Source organism: Anser cygnoides, chromosome 34 (genome assembly GCF_040182565.1).
Source record: "Anser cygnoides isolate HZ-2024a breed goose chromosome 34, Taihu_goose_T2T_genome, whole genome shotgun sequence".
NCBI classification, from domain to species: Eukaryota; Metazoa; Chordata; class Aves; order Anseriformes; family Anatidae; genus Anser; species Anser cygnoides.
The window spans coordinates 328,714-343,477 of record NC_089906.1 but is presented as its reverse complement, the minus strand read 5'-3'; the positions used below and the strand labels follow the sequence as shown (position 1 = coordinate 343,477).

General features: G+C 68.9%; 2 protein-coding genes across 2 annotated transcripts; one reads left to right on the top strand and one right to left on the bottom strand.

Moving 5' to 3' along the window:
• Positions 1-13: 13 nt before the first annotated feature.
• On the bottom strand, positions 14-3,950 carry S1PR5 (sphingosine-1-phosphate receptor 5). Its single transcript, XM_066986392.1, is given in 5 exon segments — positions 14-71; positions 2,605-2,765; positions 2,768-2,892; positions 2,895-3,218; positions 3,221-3,950. Coding segments are annotated over 5 exon segments (1,119 nt in total). The 5' UTR covers positions 3,672-3,950.
• A 6,151-nt stretch (positions 3,951-10,101) lies between these two features.
• ATG4D (autophagy related 4D cysteine peptidase) lies at positions 10,102-14,694 on the top strand. Its single transcript, XM_066986464.1, is given in 13 exon segments — positions 10,102-10,668; positions 11,501-11,584; positions 11,664-11,729; positions 11,732-11,836; positions 12,975-12,995; positions 12,998-13,181; positions 13,285-13,349; positions 13,457-13,575; positions 13,916-13,955; positions 13,958-13,993; positions 14,091-14,167; positions 14,313-14,432; positions 14,543-14,694. Coding segments are annotated over 13 exon segments (1,473 nt in total). The 5' UTR covers positions 10,102-10,241; the 3' UTR covers positions 14,672-14,694.
• Positions 14,695-14,764: the final 70 nt, after the last annotated feature.

Below are 14,764 nucleotides of genomic sequence, written 5' to 3'. Positions count from 1 at the left end.
GGTTACGGGTGGGCTAAGAGGGGGCCGCGGGGCTCCCGGGGGGCGGCGCGGGGACGGCGGCGGCGGCGGAGCTGTGGGAGAGAGGAGGGGTTAGAGGGGGGGACGGGGAAACTGAGGCACGGGCGGGGGGGAGAGGCACCCCCCCAGATCGTCCCTGGGGCATTTGGGGGGAACTGAGGCATGGGAGGGGGGAAAGAGGCACCCCCAGATCATCCCTGGGGTATTTGGGGAAACTGAGGCACGGGGAGGAAGGGGACCCCAAATTATCCCTGGGGCATTTGGGGGAAACTGAGGCACGGGGGGGGGGGGGAAGAGGCACCCCCAGATCGTCCCTGGGGCATTTGGGGGAAACTGAGGCACGGGGGGGAAGAGGCACCCCCAGATCGTCCCTGGGGCATTTGGGGAAACTGAGGCACAGGGGGGACACAACACTCCTCGCCCCCCAGGGTCATCCCTGGAGCATAAGGGGGGAAACTGAGGCACGGGGCAGGAAGGGGGCACCCCCAGATCGTCCCTGGGGCATTTGGGGAAACTGAGGCACGGGGGGGAAGGGGAAGGGGACCCCCCCCGCGGATCATCCCTGGAGCATGGGGGGGGGGAAGAGGCACAGGGGAAAGGGGGGGCATAGGAATGGTGGGGGCCCCCCACGATCCCCAGCACCCAATGGGGAAACTGAGGCACGGGGGGGAGGGGGGCGGGGGGGGGGCAGGGGAAGGGAACCTCCAGGTAGAACGGGGGGGGCACGGGGGGGGGGGACCCCGGTGTCAGCCCTGATACACGCGGGGGGAACTGAGGCACGGGGGGGGGGTCCCAGTCCCTCCCCCCCCCGTAACCCCACCCTCCCCCCCCCCCCAACTATCCCAGTGCCCCCCCCCCGAATATTTTCTTTTGGGGGGGGGGGAACCCCAACCCTAACCCCAAAAACACCGAACCGGGGGGGGGGGGGGGGGGGGAGGACTGGGCCCCCCCTCTCCTCGGTGTAAACAAACCGGGGGGGGGGGGGAGCAAAGGGAGCGGGGGGGGGCGGTCCCGGGGGCGGGGTTCTGGAGGGGGGGGGTCCCGGGGACGGGGGGGTCCCGGGGAAGGGGGGGGTCCCGAGGAGGGGGGGGCTGGGGGGGGCTCACCCGGCCATGGCGCGGCCCCGGCGGCTGCTGGCGGCGCGGGGGGCGGTGCGGGAGGGGGGGGCGGGGGGGGCCGTGACTAAGCAGCGCGCGGCGCCCACGTCACAGTAAGAGTCCCCCCCCGCCTTGGCCACGCCCCCTCCTCCTCTGGCCACGCCCACCGCCCGTGACGTCACCCGCAGGCCACGCCCCCGCGCCGCGTGTCCCCCCCCCCCCTTCGGGTTTCCCGCCAGAATAAAAGTCCTCGGGGGGGAGGGGTCAGAAGGGGGTGGGGTGGGGGGCGTGACGTCACGGGGGGTGTGGCCCCTGAGTCACGTGGGTGGCGCGTGCGTCACAGGGGGTGGCCCCGTGGCCCTTGGGTGGCCCCTGGGGTGGCCGCGGGTCTGCTGGGTGTCCCCTGGGTGGCCCCTGGGTGTCCCCTGGGTGTCCCCGTGTCACCCGGGGCTGGGGCGTCTGGGTGTCACCTGCCCCCTGGGGTGTCCCCATGTCCCCGGGGTGTCCCCGTGTCCCCTGGGTGTCCCCCTGTGCCCTGGGGTGTCCCCGTGTCACCCTGGATTGGGACATTTTGGTGTCGCTTGGGTGTCCCCACGTCCCCTGGGGTGTCCCCAGGTCCCCTGGGTGTCACCTGCCCCCTGGGGTGTCCCTGGGGTGTCCCCATATTACCCTGCACAGGGACGTTCTGGTGTCCCCGTGTCCCCTGGGGTGTCCCCGTGTCCCCTGGGTCCCCCCGTGTCACCCTGGATTGGGACATTTCGGTGGCCCTTGGGTGACCCCTGTCCCCTGGGGTATCCCCGTGTCCCCTGGGTGTCCCCCTGTGCCCTGGGGTGTCCCCGTGCCACCCGGGGCTGGGGCATCTGGGTGTCACCTGCCCCCTGGGGTGTCCCCGTGTCCCTGGGGTATCTCCCTATTACCCTGCACAGGAACGTTCTGGTGTCCCCGTGTCCCCTGGGGTGTTCCCATGTCCCCTGGGGTGTCCCCGTGTCCCCTGGGTCCCCCCGTGTCACCCTGGATTGGGACATTTCGGTGTCCCTTGGGTGTCCCCACGTCCCCTGGGGTGTCCCCACATTACCCTAGGTTGGGACGTTCTGGCGTCCCCGTGTCACCCTGAGCGTCCCCGTGTCACCCTGAGCATCCCCGTGTCACCCCGCGGCTGGGCCTGTCCCGCTGCCCCCCTCGGCTGGGGACCTCTCGGTGTCCCCCGCGCTGTCCCCAGCGGGAGGGGACTCAGCAAGCCCAGCGGCTCCAAAAAGCTCCAAAATCGGCTTTTTTTATTACAAACGCGTTACAAAAAAATTGAGCGGGGGGGAAGCAAAGAGAGCAGTGGGGTCACGGGGGGGGGGGACAACAACAGTGACAAGACGGGGACGGGGACCCCCCAGGCTTGACGGGGATGGGGGGGGGACAGGGATGGGGATGCGATGGGGACAGGGACGGGGACACGGGGACGGGGACAAGGACGGGGACAGCGCCAGGCCCCCCCCACATCACCCCTGCCCCCCTGCGCCCCTTTCCCCCTGGGGCCCCGTCGAGCCGCTGGTGTCCCCCCTCCGCCCTCGCCGTCCCCGAGCGGCTCCCGCTTCCCCCGGTGCCGGGCAGCCCCCTCCTGGTCCCTTCGCCGGGGGGGTCACGGCAGCAGCCCCCGCCCCCAGCAGCCTCCCGACGGCGCGGCACAGCTCCCGGCTGGTCAGGGTGTAGAGCAGGGGGTTGAGCAGGGAGTTGGCCATGGCCACCCCCAGGAAATAATCGGCCTGGTAGAGCACGGCGCACGCCCCGGGCACCCCCAGGCGTCCAGCAGCAGGAGGAGGAAGAGGGGCAGCCAGCAGGCGATGAAGGCCCCCACCACCACCGCCACCGTCCGCAGCAGCGCCAGGTAGGCCCGCGCCCTCCGCCTCCCCCCCAGGCGCCGCCCGCTGCCCCGCGCCGCCCGGTAGACGCGGGCGTAGAGGATGACGATGGCCACCAGGATGGCGAGGAAGAGCGCCACGCAGAAGAAGACGTAGCCCTTGGAGTAGAGCGGCAGCACGGTGGAGCAGGCCGCCAGGTCCCCCAGGCAGTTCCAGCCCAGGCCCGGCAGCGCCGCCAGCGCCACCGCCGCCCCCAGCTGGCCCCCGCCAGCGCCAGCATCCTCCCCTTCTTGTCCCCGCGGGCCACCGCCACCCGCGCCATGGTGAGGTGCCGCTCCACCGCGATGGCCAGCAGGCTGAGCACCGAGGCGGCCAAGGTGGCGAAGACGCCGCCCTCGCGCAGGAACCAGAGCGCCGGCGTCAGGCGCAGCGTGGTGGCGCCGGACATGGCGATGTTGGCGGTGTAGGCCACGCCGGCCAGCAGGTCGGAGAGCGTCAGGTTGCCCAGCAGGTAGTACATGGGCGAGTGCAGCTTCTTGTCGCGCCACAGGGCCACCAGCACCACCAGGTTCTCCAGCACGATGACGCCGCAGACGGCCAGGAAGGCGACGGCCTCGGGCCGCAGGCTGCCGCGGTAGCGCCCGGCATGCAGCTTGCCCGTGTAGTTGTAGTGCAGCGCGATGATGGCGTTGTCCGGCGGCTCCATGGCGGGCGGCGCGCGCGGCTACATGGCGGGGGCACCGGGGCGGGGGGGGTGGGGGGGTGGGGTCCGCTGGGCCTGCAGGGGGGGGGGGGGGGTGTGAGTGGGGGCACCCATGGGTGGGCATGTCATGGATACATGTCTGTGGGGCACCCATGGGTGCTCGTGTTGTGGGTATATGTGTGTGGGCACCCGTGGGTGCTCATGTTGTGGATATACATGTGGGGGGCACCCATGGGTGCTCGTGTTGTGGATATATGCGTGTGGGCACCCGTGGGTGCTCGTGTTGTGGATATACATGTGGGGGGCACCCATGGGTGTTCATATCGTGGATATATGTGTGTGGGCACCCATGGGTGTTTATATCGTGGATATATGTGTGTGGGCACCCATGGGTGCTCATGTCGTGGATATATGCGTGTGGGCACCCGTGGGTGTTGGTGTCATGGGTAAACACTTGTGGGCACCCATGGGTGTTTATATCGTGGATATATGCGTGTGGGCACCCATGGGTGTTCGTGTTGTGGTACATGTATGTGGGGCACCCATGGGTGTTCATGTTGTGGATATATGTGTGTGGGCACCCATGGGTGCTCGTTTTGTGGATATATGTGTGTGGGGCATCCATGGGTGCTCATGTCATGGATATATGCATGTGGGCACCCATGGGTGTTCATGTCGTGGATATATGTGTGTGGGGCACCCATAGGTGTTCGTGTCGTGGATACGTGTGTGCAGGGCACTCGTGGGTGCTCGTGTTGTGGTTACAGGTGTGCAGGGCACCCATGGGTGTTCGTGTTGTGGATATACGTCTGTGGAGCACCCGTGGGTGTTCATGTCATGGCTGTACGCATGTGGACACCTGTGGGTGTTTGTGTCATTAACACGTGTGTGGGGCACCCATGGGTGTTCGCACTGTGGATACATGCATGTGGAGCACCCATGGGTGTTGGTGTCGTGGATACACACGTGTGGGGCACCCACGGGTGTTCGTGTCATGGATACACACGTGTGGGGCTCATGTGGGTGCTCACGCTATGCCGACACACGCGCGTGCAGCTCACATGGGTGCTCGCTATTGACACACGCGTGTGCAGCTCACGTGGGTGCTCACGCCGTGGATACACACGCGGGAGCCGTGTGGGCGCTCATGCTATGGCTACACGCGCGTGCGACTCACGCGCGTTGCTGGGCACGTGTGCACGGGGCTCCCCCACGGCCCCACACGCGTGTGCACCAACACGGTGCTCCCCGCACACGTGTGCACCAACACGGGGCTCCCCGCACGCATGTGCACCACGTGTGGGTGAGCAACACGTGTGCACGGGGCTCCCCCGACGCCCCCCACACGTGCACAGACACGGGTGCACCCCCACGGCCCCACACGCGTGTGCACCACCACAGGGCTCCCCCACGGCCCCACACGCGTGTGCACCACCACGGGGCTCCCCACACGCGTGTGCACCACGTGTGGGTGAGCGACGCGTGTGCACGGGGCTCCCCGACGCCCCCCGTGCGTGCACGGACGCGGGTGCACCCCCACGGCCCCACACGCGTGTGCCGGCGGGCGGGGAGGGCCACGCACGTTTGCACACCCACGGGGGGGGGGGGGGGGGGCACGCTCACCCCCTTCGGGTGCTGACCACACGCGTGGGTGCTCGCGTGGGGTCCGTGCCAGCGCATGCGCTTTTATGGGTGCTCCCCACCCCCGGGGTGTGTGTGGGGGGGGGTTTCTCCGTGCGCACGTGCGCGCACGCTCACCTGGGTGCCCCCCCCCCCACCCGTGGGATCCCTGCCCACCCATGGGTGCCCCCCCCCGTGGGATCCCCGCACCCCTTTGCGCGTCGCTGCCCGCGGGCACCCGCCGCCGTCTCGCCCTTCCCTCGCGCCCACGCCGGCTCGGGGCGCCGCGGGCACCCACCGCGGTTGGGGGCTCCCCCCCCCCCCCCCCAAAAAAAAAAATCCCCCCCCCCCCCCCCCCCAGGAACCTGCCCAAATATTTGGGGTGGGTGGGATGGGTGCGGCCGGGCCCCCGGGGCGCTGCCGGAGAAGGGAGGGAAGGGGGGGGGGGGGGGGCCGGGGCACCCAGCCTGGCGGGGGTGGCACCGGTTGGGGGGGGGGGGAATGGGATGGGGGGGGGGGGCTGTGGGAATGGGGTGGGGGGGGGCTGTGGGGTATGGGAATGGGGTGGGGGGGTCCTGAGGGACGTGGGAATGGGGGGGGGCTGTGGGGTATGGGAATGGGGGGGGGCTGTGGGAATGGGGTGGGGGGGTCCTGAGGGATGTGGGAATGGGGGGGGCTGTGGGAATGGGGTGGGGGGTCCCGAGAGTCGTGGGAATGGGGTGGGGGGGTCCTGAGAGCCCCGGGAATGGGGTGGGGGGGTCCCGAGAGCTGTAGGAATGGGGGGGGGTCCTGAGAGCTGTGGGAATTGGGGGGGGGGTCCTGAGAGACATGGGGATGGTGGGGGGTCCCAAGAGCTGTGGGAATGGGGTGGGGGGGGGTCTGTGAGCCCCGGGAATGGGGGGGGTCCTAAGAGCTTTAGGAATGGGGTGGGGGGGTCTGGAGAGACGTAGGAATGGGGGGGGTCCAGGGAACCGTGGGAATGGGGAAGGGGGGGGGTCTGTGAGCTATGGGAATTTGGGGGGTCCCGAGAGCCGTGGGAATGGGATGAGGGGGTCCGTGGAAATGGGGGAGCGGGGGGTCCTTACTTGGCCCCCCCTTACAAAACCCAGCCGCCCCCCCCCCGTGCCTCAGTTTCCCCACCCGTTCCCGCTGGGGGGGGGGGGGGGGCCGTGCTGGGGGTGGTGGGGGCGGCGCGGGGGTCGCTCTCTCCTTACCCGCCCCTCCCCGGTGCCCCCCCCGGTGCCCCCCCCCCGGGACTCACCGCGGGGACCCGGCGCCGCTCCGCCGCGCTGCGCTGCCTCCGGTGGGGCGCGGCGGGGCCGGGCGGGGCCGGGCGGGGCGGGGGCAGCTCCTGAATTTGGGCCGCCCCCCCCCCAAAATTCCTCCCCCCCCCCTTCATCCCGGCAGGGGGGGGGGGCGGGGGCGAGGACCCCCGAGGTGCCCCCCCGAGGGTGCCCAAAGCCCTCCAGGGACGTGTCCGAGCCCCTCTCCGCCCCCCAGGTGTGTGTGACCCCCCCATTGTGTGTGTGCCCCCCCCCAATGTGTGACCCCCCCCAGGTGTGTGTGACCCCCAGGTGTGACCCCCCCCCCATGTGTGACCCCTCCCAATGTGTGACCCCCCCAGGTGTGTGTGTGCCCCCCCCAATGTGTGCCCCCCCCGGGTGTGTGTGCCCCCCCCCAATGTGTGTGCCCCCCCAGGTGTGTGCCCCCCCAGGTGTGTGTGACCCCCCCAGGTGTGTGTGCCCCCCCAGGTGTGTGTGCCCCCCCCAATGTGTGTGACCCCCCCAGGTGTGTGACCCCCTCCCCCGGTGTGTGTGACCCCCCCAGGTGTGTGTGCTCCCCCCAGGTGTGTGCCCCCCCCCAGGTGTGTGTGCCCCCCCCCAATCTGGGTGTGCCCCCCCAGGTGTGTGCACCCCCCCCAGGTGTGTGCGCCCCCCCAGGTGTGTGTGCCCCCCCCCAGGTGTGTGCCCCCCAGGTGTGTGTGCCCCCCCAGCTGTGTGCCCCCCCCAGCTGTGTGCCCCCCCCCCAGGTGTGTGTGCCCCCCCCAGGTGTGTGTGAGCCCCCAGGTGTGTGTGACCCCCCCAATGTGTGTGTGCCCCCCAGGTGTGTGCCCCCCCCAATCTGGGTGTGCCCCCCAATGTGTGTGCCCCCCAGGTGTGTGTGACCCCCCCCGGTGTGTGTGACCCCCCCAGGTGTGTGCCCCCCCCCCAGGTGTGTGTGACCCCCCCAGGTGTGTGTGTGCCCCCCCCGATATGTGCCCCCCCCCATGTGTGTGCCCCCCCCAGGTGTGTGTGACCCCCCCAGGTGTGTGTGCCCCCCAGCTGTGTGCCCCCCCCCAGGTGTGTGTGCCCTCCCCAATGTGTGTGTGTGCCCCCTCCAGGTGTGTGTGACCCCCCAGGTGTGTGTGACCCCCAGATGTGTGTGCCCCCCCCAATGTGTGTGCCCCCAGGTGTGTGTGCCCCCCCCCCAGGTGTGTGTGACCCCCCGGTGTGTGTGACCCCCCCAGGTGTGTGCCCCCCCCCCAGGTGTGTGTGACCCCCCCAGGTATGTGACCCCCCCCAATATGTGTGACCCCCCCCCAGGGGTGTGTGACCCCCCCAGGTGTGTGTGACCCCCCCAGGTGTGCCCAAGCCCCCCCCAGACGGGCACAACCCCCTCCGTGGGCATCCCCGAGCCCCCAGGACACCCCTGAGCCCCCCCTCTAAAAATTCGAGCCCCCCCCCCAAATTCAGCCCCCCAGATGCACCCGAGCCTCTGAGACGTACCCAAAACCCCCAAAATGTGCCCCAAATCCCCCAAAATGTGCCCCAAATCCCCCCAAATATCCCCAAGCCCCCCCAAAATGTGCCTGAGCCCCCACATTTGCCCAAGCCCCCCCCCCCAGATCCCTTCTGGAGGTGCCCAACCCCTCTTTAAGGGTTCCCCCAGGCCCCCAAAAATCCCCGAGCCCCCCTAAAATCCCCGAGGCCCCCAAAATTCCCCGAGCCCCCCCCAAATCCCCGAGGCCCCCCCAAAATCCCCGACCCCCCCCGGCGCCGGGCGGGGCCGCCGAACCGGTCGCCCCGGCCGTCTGTCTGTCTGGGGCTGCCCGCGTCTGGCCGTCCGCGCCCAGCGGGCAGGCCCCGGCCTGCACCCCAAAACCTGCCCGGGGAACCCCGACCCCGTCGGGACCCCCCGACCCCAACCGGGGAGTCCCAATGGGGTGTGGGCGCCCCAAATCCACCGGGGCACCCCAAATCCTTCAGGGCGCCCCACATAGGGAACCCCAAATCCACCAGGGCACCCCAAATCCACCAGGGCACCCCAAATAGGGCACCCCAAATCCACCAGGGCACCCCAAATCCATCAGGGCACCCCAAATAGGGCACCTCAAATCCACCAGGGCACCCCAAAATCCTTCAGGGCGCCCCACATAGGGCACCCCAAATCCATCAGGGCACCCCAAATAGGGCGCCCCACATAGGGAACCCTGAATCCACCAGGGCACCCCAAATAGGGCACCCCAAATCCACCAGGGCACCCCAAATCCATTAGGGCACCCCAAATCCACCAGGGCACCCCAAATCCTTCAGGGCGCCCCACATAGGGAACCCTGAATCCACCAGGGCACCCCAAATAGGGCACCCCAAATCCACCAGGGCACCCCAAATCCATTAGGGCACCCCAAATCCACCAGGGCACCCCAAATCCTTCAGGGCGCCCCAAATAGGGAACCCTGAATCCACCAGGGCACCCCAAATAGGGCACCCCAAATCCACCAGGGCACCCCAAATCCATTAGGGCACCCCAAATCCACCAGGGCACCCCAAATCCTTCAGGGCGCCCCACATAGGGCACCCCAAATCCATCAGGGCACCCCAAATAGGGCACCCCAAATAGGGAACCCTGAATCCACCAGGGCACCCCAAATAGGGCACCCCAAATCCACCAGGGCACCCCAAATCCTTCAGGGCGCCCCACATAGGGAACCCCGAATCCATCAGGGCACCCCACATAGGGCACCCCAAATCCTTCAGGGCGCCCCACATAGGGCACCCCAAATCCATCAGGGCACCCCAAATAGGGCACCCCAAATAGGGAACCCTGAATCCATCAGGGCACCCCAAATAGGGCACCCCAAATAGGGAACCCTGAATCCACCAGGGCACCCCAAATAGGGCACCCCAAATCCACCAGGGCACCCCAAATCCATCAGGGCACCCCAAATAGGGCACCTCAAATCCACCAGGGCACCCCAAATCCTTCAGGGTGCCCCACATAGGGAACTCCAAATCCATCGGGGCACCCCAAACAGGGCACCCCAAATAGGGCACCCCAAATCCACCAGGGCACCCCAAATCCATTAGGGCACCCCAAATAGGGCACCCCAAATCCACCAGGGCACCCCAAATCCACCAGGGCACCCCAAATCCATTAGGGCACCCCAAATCCCTCAGGGCACCCCAAATCCCTCAGGGCACCCCAAATAGGGAACCCCAAATAGGGAACCCTAAATCCCTCAGGGCACCCCAAATCCCTCAGGGCACCCCAAATAGGGCACCCCAAATAGGGAACCCTAAATCCCTCAGGGCACCCCAAATCCCTCAGGGCACCCCAAATAGGGAAACCTAAATCCCTCGGGGCACCCCTAATCCTTCAGGGTGCCCCACATAGGGAACCCCGAATCCACCAGGGGCCCCATCCTAAGCAGGGCACCCCAGAAGTGCGTGGGGACCCCAAATCCACCAGGGTGCCCTATTGGGGCACCCCAGCTCCATCAGGGCACCCCAAATAGGGACCCCCAAATCCATCAGGGCGCCCCAAATCCATGTCTTGCCCCCCCAAATGGTACCCCAAATATCTGTGTGTCCCCCACAAAATGTGACCCCAAATGTTGTGAGCCCCAAAAACGTGACCCCAGATATCCCCGTGTCCCCCCAAGTGTGACCCCAAATATCCGTGTGCCCCCCCATAATGTGTCCCCAAATGTCCCTGTCCCCCCCCCAAAACGTGACCCCAAATGCCCCCCCCCAAAGGCCCCAGGTGGCGCACCAGGCCCCGTCACCATGGAAACCTCCCCCACTTCCGCCCGGCCGCGACGCCGCTTCCGGTTTCTGCCCTCACCGAAAATGGCGGCGGCCGTGCCCGTTGGCCCCGCCCCCCGCCGCCGGGACCACGCCCCCCGCCGCCGGGGCCCCGCCCCGCCCCGCGCGCCGCCGCCGCCGCCATGAGCGCGGGCCCGCGGCGGGGGGGGGCGGCGGCCGCGGGGCCCCTCCCGGCCCCGGTTCCGCTTCCGCTTCCGGTGCCGGGCCCGGTGAAGGCTCCGGTTCCGGTTCCGGGCCCGGTGAGGGGCAGCGGGTGCGGGGTCGTTTCCTGTCGGCCTTGAACAGCGTCCGATATGGTGGGGGCCGGTACCGGGGGGCACCGGGGCGGCACCGGGGGGCTTGGGATGGGGACCGGGGGCACCGGGGGGGTACCGGGAGGGTACCGGGAGGGTGTTAGGGGGCACCGGAAGGGCACCGGGGGGCTTGGGATGGGGAACGGGTTACTGGGGGGCACCGGGGGGTACCGGGGGGGTGTGAGGGGTTACCGGGGGTGTACCGGAAGGGTGGGAGGGGTACTGGAGGGGTACGGGAGGCTCAGGGGGTCTTTGGGGGGGGTGAACGGGGTCGGGGGGGGGGGCACAGGGGGGCCTTGGGGGGGGGGGTTACCGGGGGGTATGGGGGGCTCAGGAGGTCCTGGGGGGGGTTTAGTGGGGTCGGTGGGGTCCTGGGGGTCTTGGGATGGGGACCGGGGGTTACCGGGGGGGTCCTGGGGGGTACGGGGGGCTCAGGAGGTCCTGGGGAGGGGAGTAATGGGGTTGGGGGGGACCGGGGGTCACCGGGGGGGTATTGGGGGGGGTCCCGGGGGCTCAGGGGGTGCTTGGGGACAGGGGTAATGGCTCGGGGGTTCCCGGGGGTCTTGGGATGGGGACCAGGGGTTACCGTGGGGGTCCCGGGGGGTACGGGAGGCTCAGGGGTCCTTGGGGGGGGGAGAAATGGGGTCGGGGGGGGGGACACAGGGGGACAAGTGGGGGGACAGGGCCCTTGTAGGGCCGTTTTGGGGACCTGAGTGTCCTGGGAGATTTTTTTGGGGGGGGGTCCTTATTAGGGGAGGGGGTCACCGACCATCCCGGGGGGAGTCACCGACCGTCCCGGGGGGTCCCGGTTGTGTCTGTCCCCCCCCCCCCATAGGCTGGACCCTTCGACCCCGCACCCGCTTCAGCCCCGCGGCCCCGCTGCACCTCCTGGGCCGTGCCTACTGCCTGGCAACGGAAGGTGAGCGCGACGAGGGGGGGGGGGGGGTGTCCCAGGACCCTCCGGGACCCCCAAATTTTCTTGTGTCCCCCCCCCCCAGAGGACGCCGAGCGCTTCCGCCGGGATTTCTGCTCCCGCCTGTGGCTGACGTACCGGCGCGACTTCCCCCGCTGCCCGGCACCGCCTGGAGCACCGACGGCGGCTGGGGCTGCGCCCTGCGCTCGGGGCAGATGCTGCTGGCCCAGGGGCTGCTCCTGCACCTCCTGGGGCGAGGTGGGGACCCCGCGAAGCTCGGGGAACCCCCCCCCCACGGCACCCCAAAATCCTTCCCTGGAGCCCCACGCTGGGCGCGGGTCGGGGGAGAGGCTGGGAAGAGGCCTGGGTGTCCCCTGGGTGTCCCCTGGGTGTCCCCCGGGTGTCCGGGTGTCCCCAGTAATCCTATATTGTCCTGGGTTGGGGGGTTTGGGGTTATTTTGGGTGTCCCCGTGTCCCCTGGGTGTCCCCTGGGTGTCCACAGTCATTGTATGTTGTCCTGGGTTGGGGGTTTTGGGGTTATTTTGGGTGTCCCCGTGTCCCCTGGGTGTCCCCTGGGTGTCCCCAGTCATCGTATGTTGTCCTGGGTTGGGGGTTTTGGGGTTATTTTGGGTGTCCCCGTGTCCCCTCGGTGTCCCCGCGTCCCTGGTGATCCCGTATTGCTCTGGGTTGGGATGTTTTGGGGTCTCTTGGGGTGTCCCCGTGTCCTCTGGGTCGAGGGTGTCCCCGGGTGTCCCCGGGTGTCCCCGGTGATCCTATATTGTCCTGGGTTGGGGGTTTTGGGGTTATTTTGGGTGTCCCCGTGTCTCCTTGGGGTGTCCCTGTATCCCCTGGGTGTCCCCAGTGATCCTATATTGTCCTGGGTTGGGAGGTTTGGGGTTATTTTGGGTGTCCCCGTGTCCCCTGGGTGTCCCCGCGTCCCTGGTGATCCCGTATTGCTCCGGGTTTGGAAATTTTGGGGTCCCCTGGGGTGTCCCCGTGTCCTCTGGTTGTCCCCATGTCCCTGTTGATCCCGGATTGTTCTGGGTTGGGATGTTTTGGGGTGCCCTGGAGTGTCCCCTTGTCCCCCTGGCGTGTCCCTGTATCCCCTGGGCGTCCCTGGTGATCCCATATTGCTCTCATTTGGGGTATTTGGGGGTTTTCTGGGTGTCCCCGTGTCCCCTGGGTGTCCCCGTGTCCCTGGTGATCCCATATTGCTCTGGGCTGGGATGTTTTGGGGTCCCCTGGGGTGTCCCCGTGTCCCCTGGGACAGCGATGGGGACAGGGGGACAAGGATGGGGACAGGGACGGGGACGAGATGGGGACACGGGGACAGGGATGCCACCCCCCCAACCCCCCAAAAAAAAATCCCCCTAACCCCCCCGCTGCTTGTTCCTAGACTGGACGTGGTCGGAGGCGCTGGGGGGTCCCCGCTGTCCCCCCCGCGCCCCCCCGAGGCGGAGCGGTGGCACCGGGCGCTGGTGGCCTGCTTCGGGGACCACCCGCGGGCGCCCTTCGGCATCCACCGGCTGGTGGAGCTGGGGCGCGGCGCGGGGAAGAGGGCCGGCGACTGGTACGGGCCCTCCATCGTCGCCCACATCCTCAGGTGAGAACCTTCCGGGGCGGGGGGGGGGGGGCTCGGGGAGAGACCCCCCACCCCAAAAAACACCCCCATGGGGTCACCCCCCCCGTGTCCCCGTCCCGCGCAGGAAAGCGGTGGAGAGCCGCCCCGAGGCCGCCGGGCTCGCCGTCTACGTCTCGCAGGACTGCACCGGTGGGTGCTGGGGGGCACGGAGCCTTCCCCCTTTTTTTTTTTTTTTTTTTTTAGTGTGGGGGGGGGAATCAAGGCTGAGCACCCCCCCCGCCCCCAAATTTCGGCAGTGTACAAGGGGGACGTGGCCAGCCTCGTGCAGGGGGACGCCAACGGGGCCGTGCTGGTGCTGGTGCCGGTGAGGCTGGGCGGGGAGCGCCTCAACCCCGGCTACGTGGAGGGCATGAAGGTGAGGCTATGGGGTGTTTTTTTTGGGGGGTGGGGGCTTTTGTCCCCGGGGGGGCAAGGAGGGGACGGCCTCCGTCCCCGGGGGCACGGGGAGGCCCCCACGGAGGTGTCCTCCACCCCACGGCACCGTCCTCCGCCCCACGCCGCCGCCGAGGCCACCGCGGCGCCATCCTCCACCCCGTGGGCACGAGGCGGGGGGGGCGCAAAACGGGGCCGTTTCCCGTCCCTTCGCCCCGTTTCCCGTCCCCTCGTCCCGGGACGAGGCCGGCCTCCACTCCCGGTGAAGGCCACCGCCGTCCCCGTGGCCGTGTCACCGCCTCCCTCCATGTCCCCCCCCACAGGAGCTGCTGAAGCTCAAGTCCTGCGTGGGGATCATCGGGGGAGGCCGCGGCACTCCCTCTACTTCGTCGGCTTCCAAGGTACCGTGGAGCCCCCCGACCCCTCCCCGGTGTCACCGCGGCCCCGGTGTCACCGCCACCCCCCGTGAGTGTCCTGTGTGTGTGTCCCCCCCCCCAGACAATTTCCTGCTGTACCTGGACCCCCACTACTGCCAGCCCTTCGTGGACACCTCCCGCGACGCCTTCCCCTTGCAGGTGGGTGCGAGCTGCCGGGGATGGGGGGGAAGATAAAGAAAGGAAAGGACGCGGAGCATTAATTAGGGGGGGGGGGCTAACGGGAGGGGGTGGGGGGCTCCGTGGGGCGCCACGCCCCCCCCCCCCCCCACCGCCCCCTCCCCAGTCCTTCCACTGCAGCTCCCCCCGCAAGCTGCCCTTCGCCAAGATGGACCCGAGCTGCGCCATCGGCTTCTACGCGCGCCGCGGGCGAGACCTGGAGGAGCTGTGCGCCGAGCTGGCCCGCGTGAGTGTCCCCCCCCCCCCCCCGGTGCTTTTATTCCTGGGGGGGCACCCTTAAGGCCCCCCCAGTCCCTTAACGCTGCTTTTTTCCTTTTTTTCTTAAAAAAAAAAAAGGTGCTGGAGGCCCCCCCGGCAAGGAGCGCTACCCCATGTTCACCGTGGCCGAGGGCCGGGCGCAGGAGCACGGCTTGGAGGAGCCGCGCTCGCCGCCCCCGCCGGCCCCCCCCGGCGCCACAGGGGTAGAAAACGGGGGGACGACTTCGTCCTCCTCTGAGGGGGCACTCGGGGACCCCCACCCCAACGAGGGGGAACCGTACACTGGATGAGCCCCGGGGG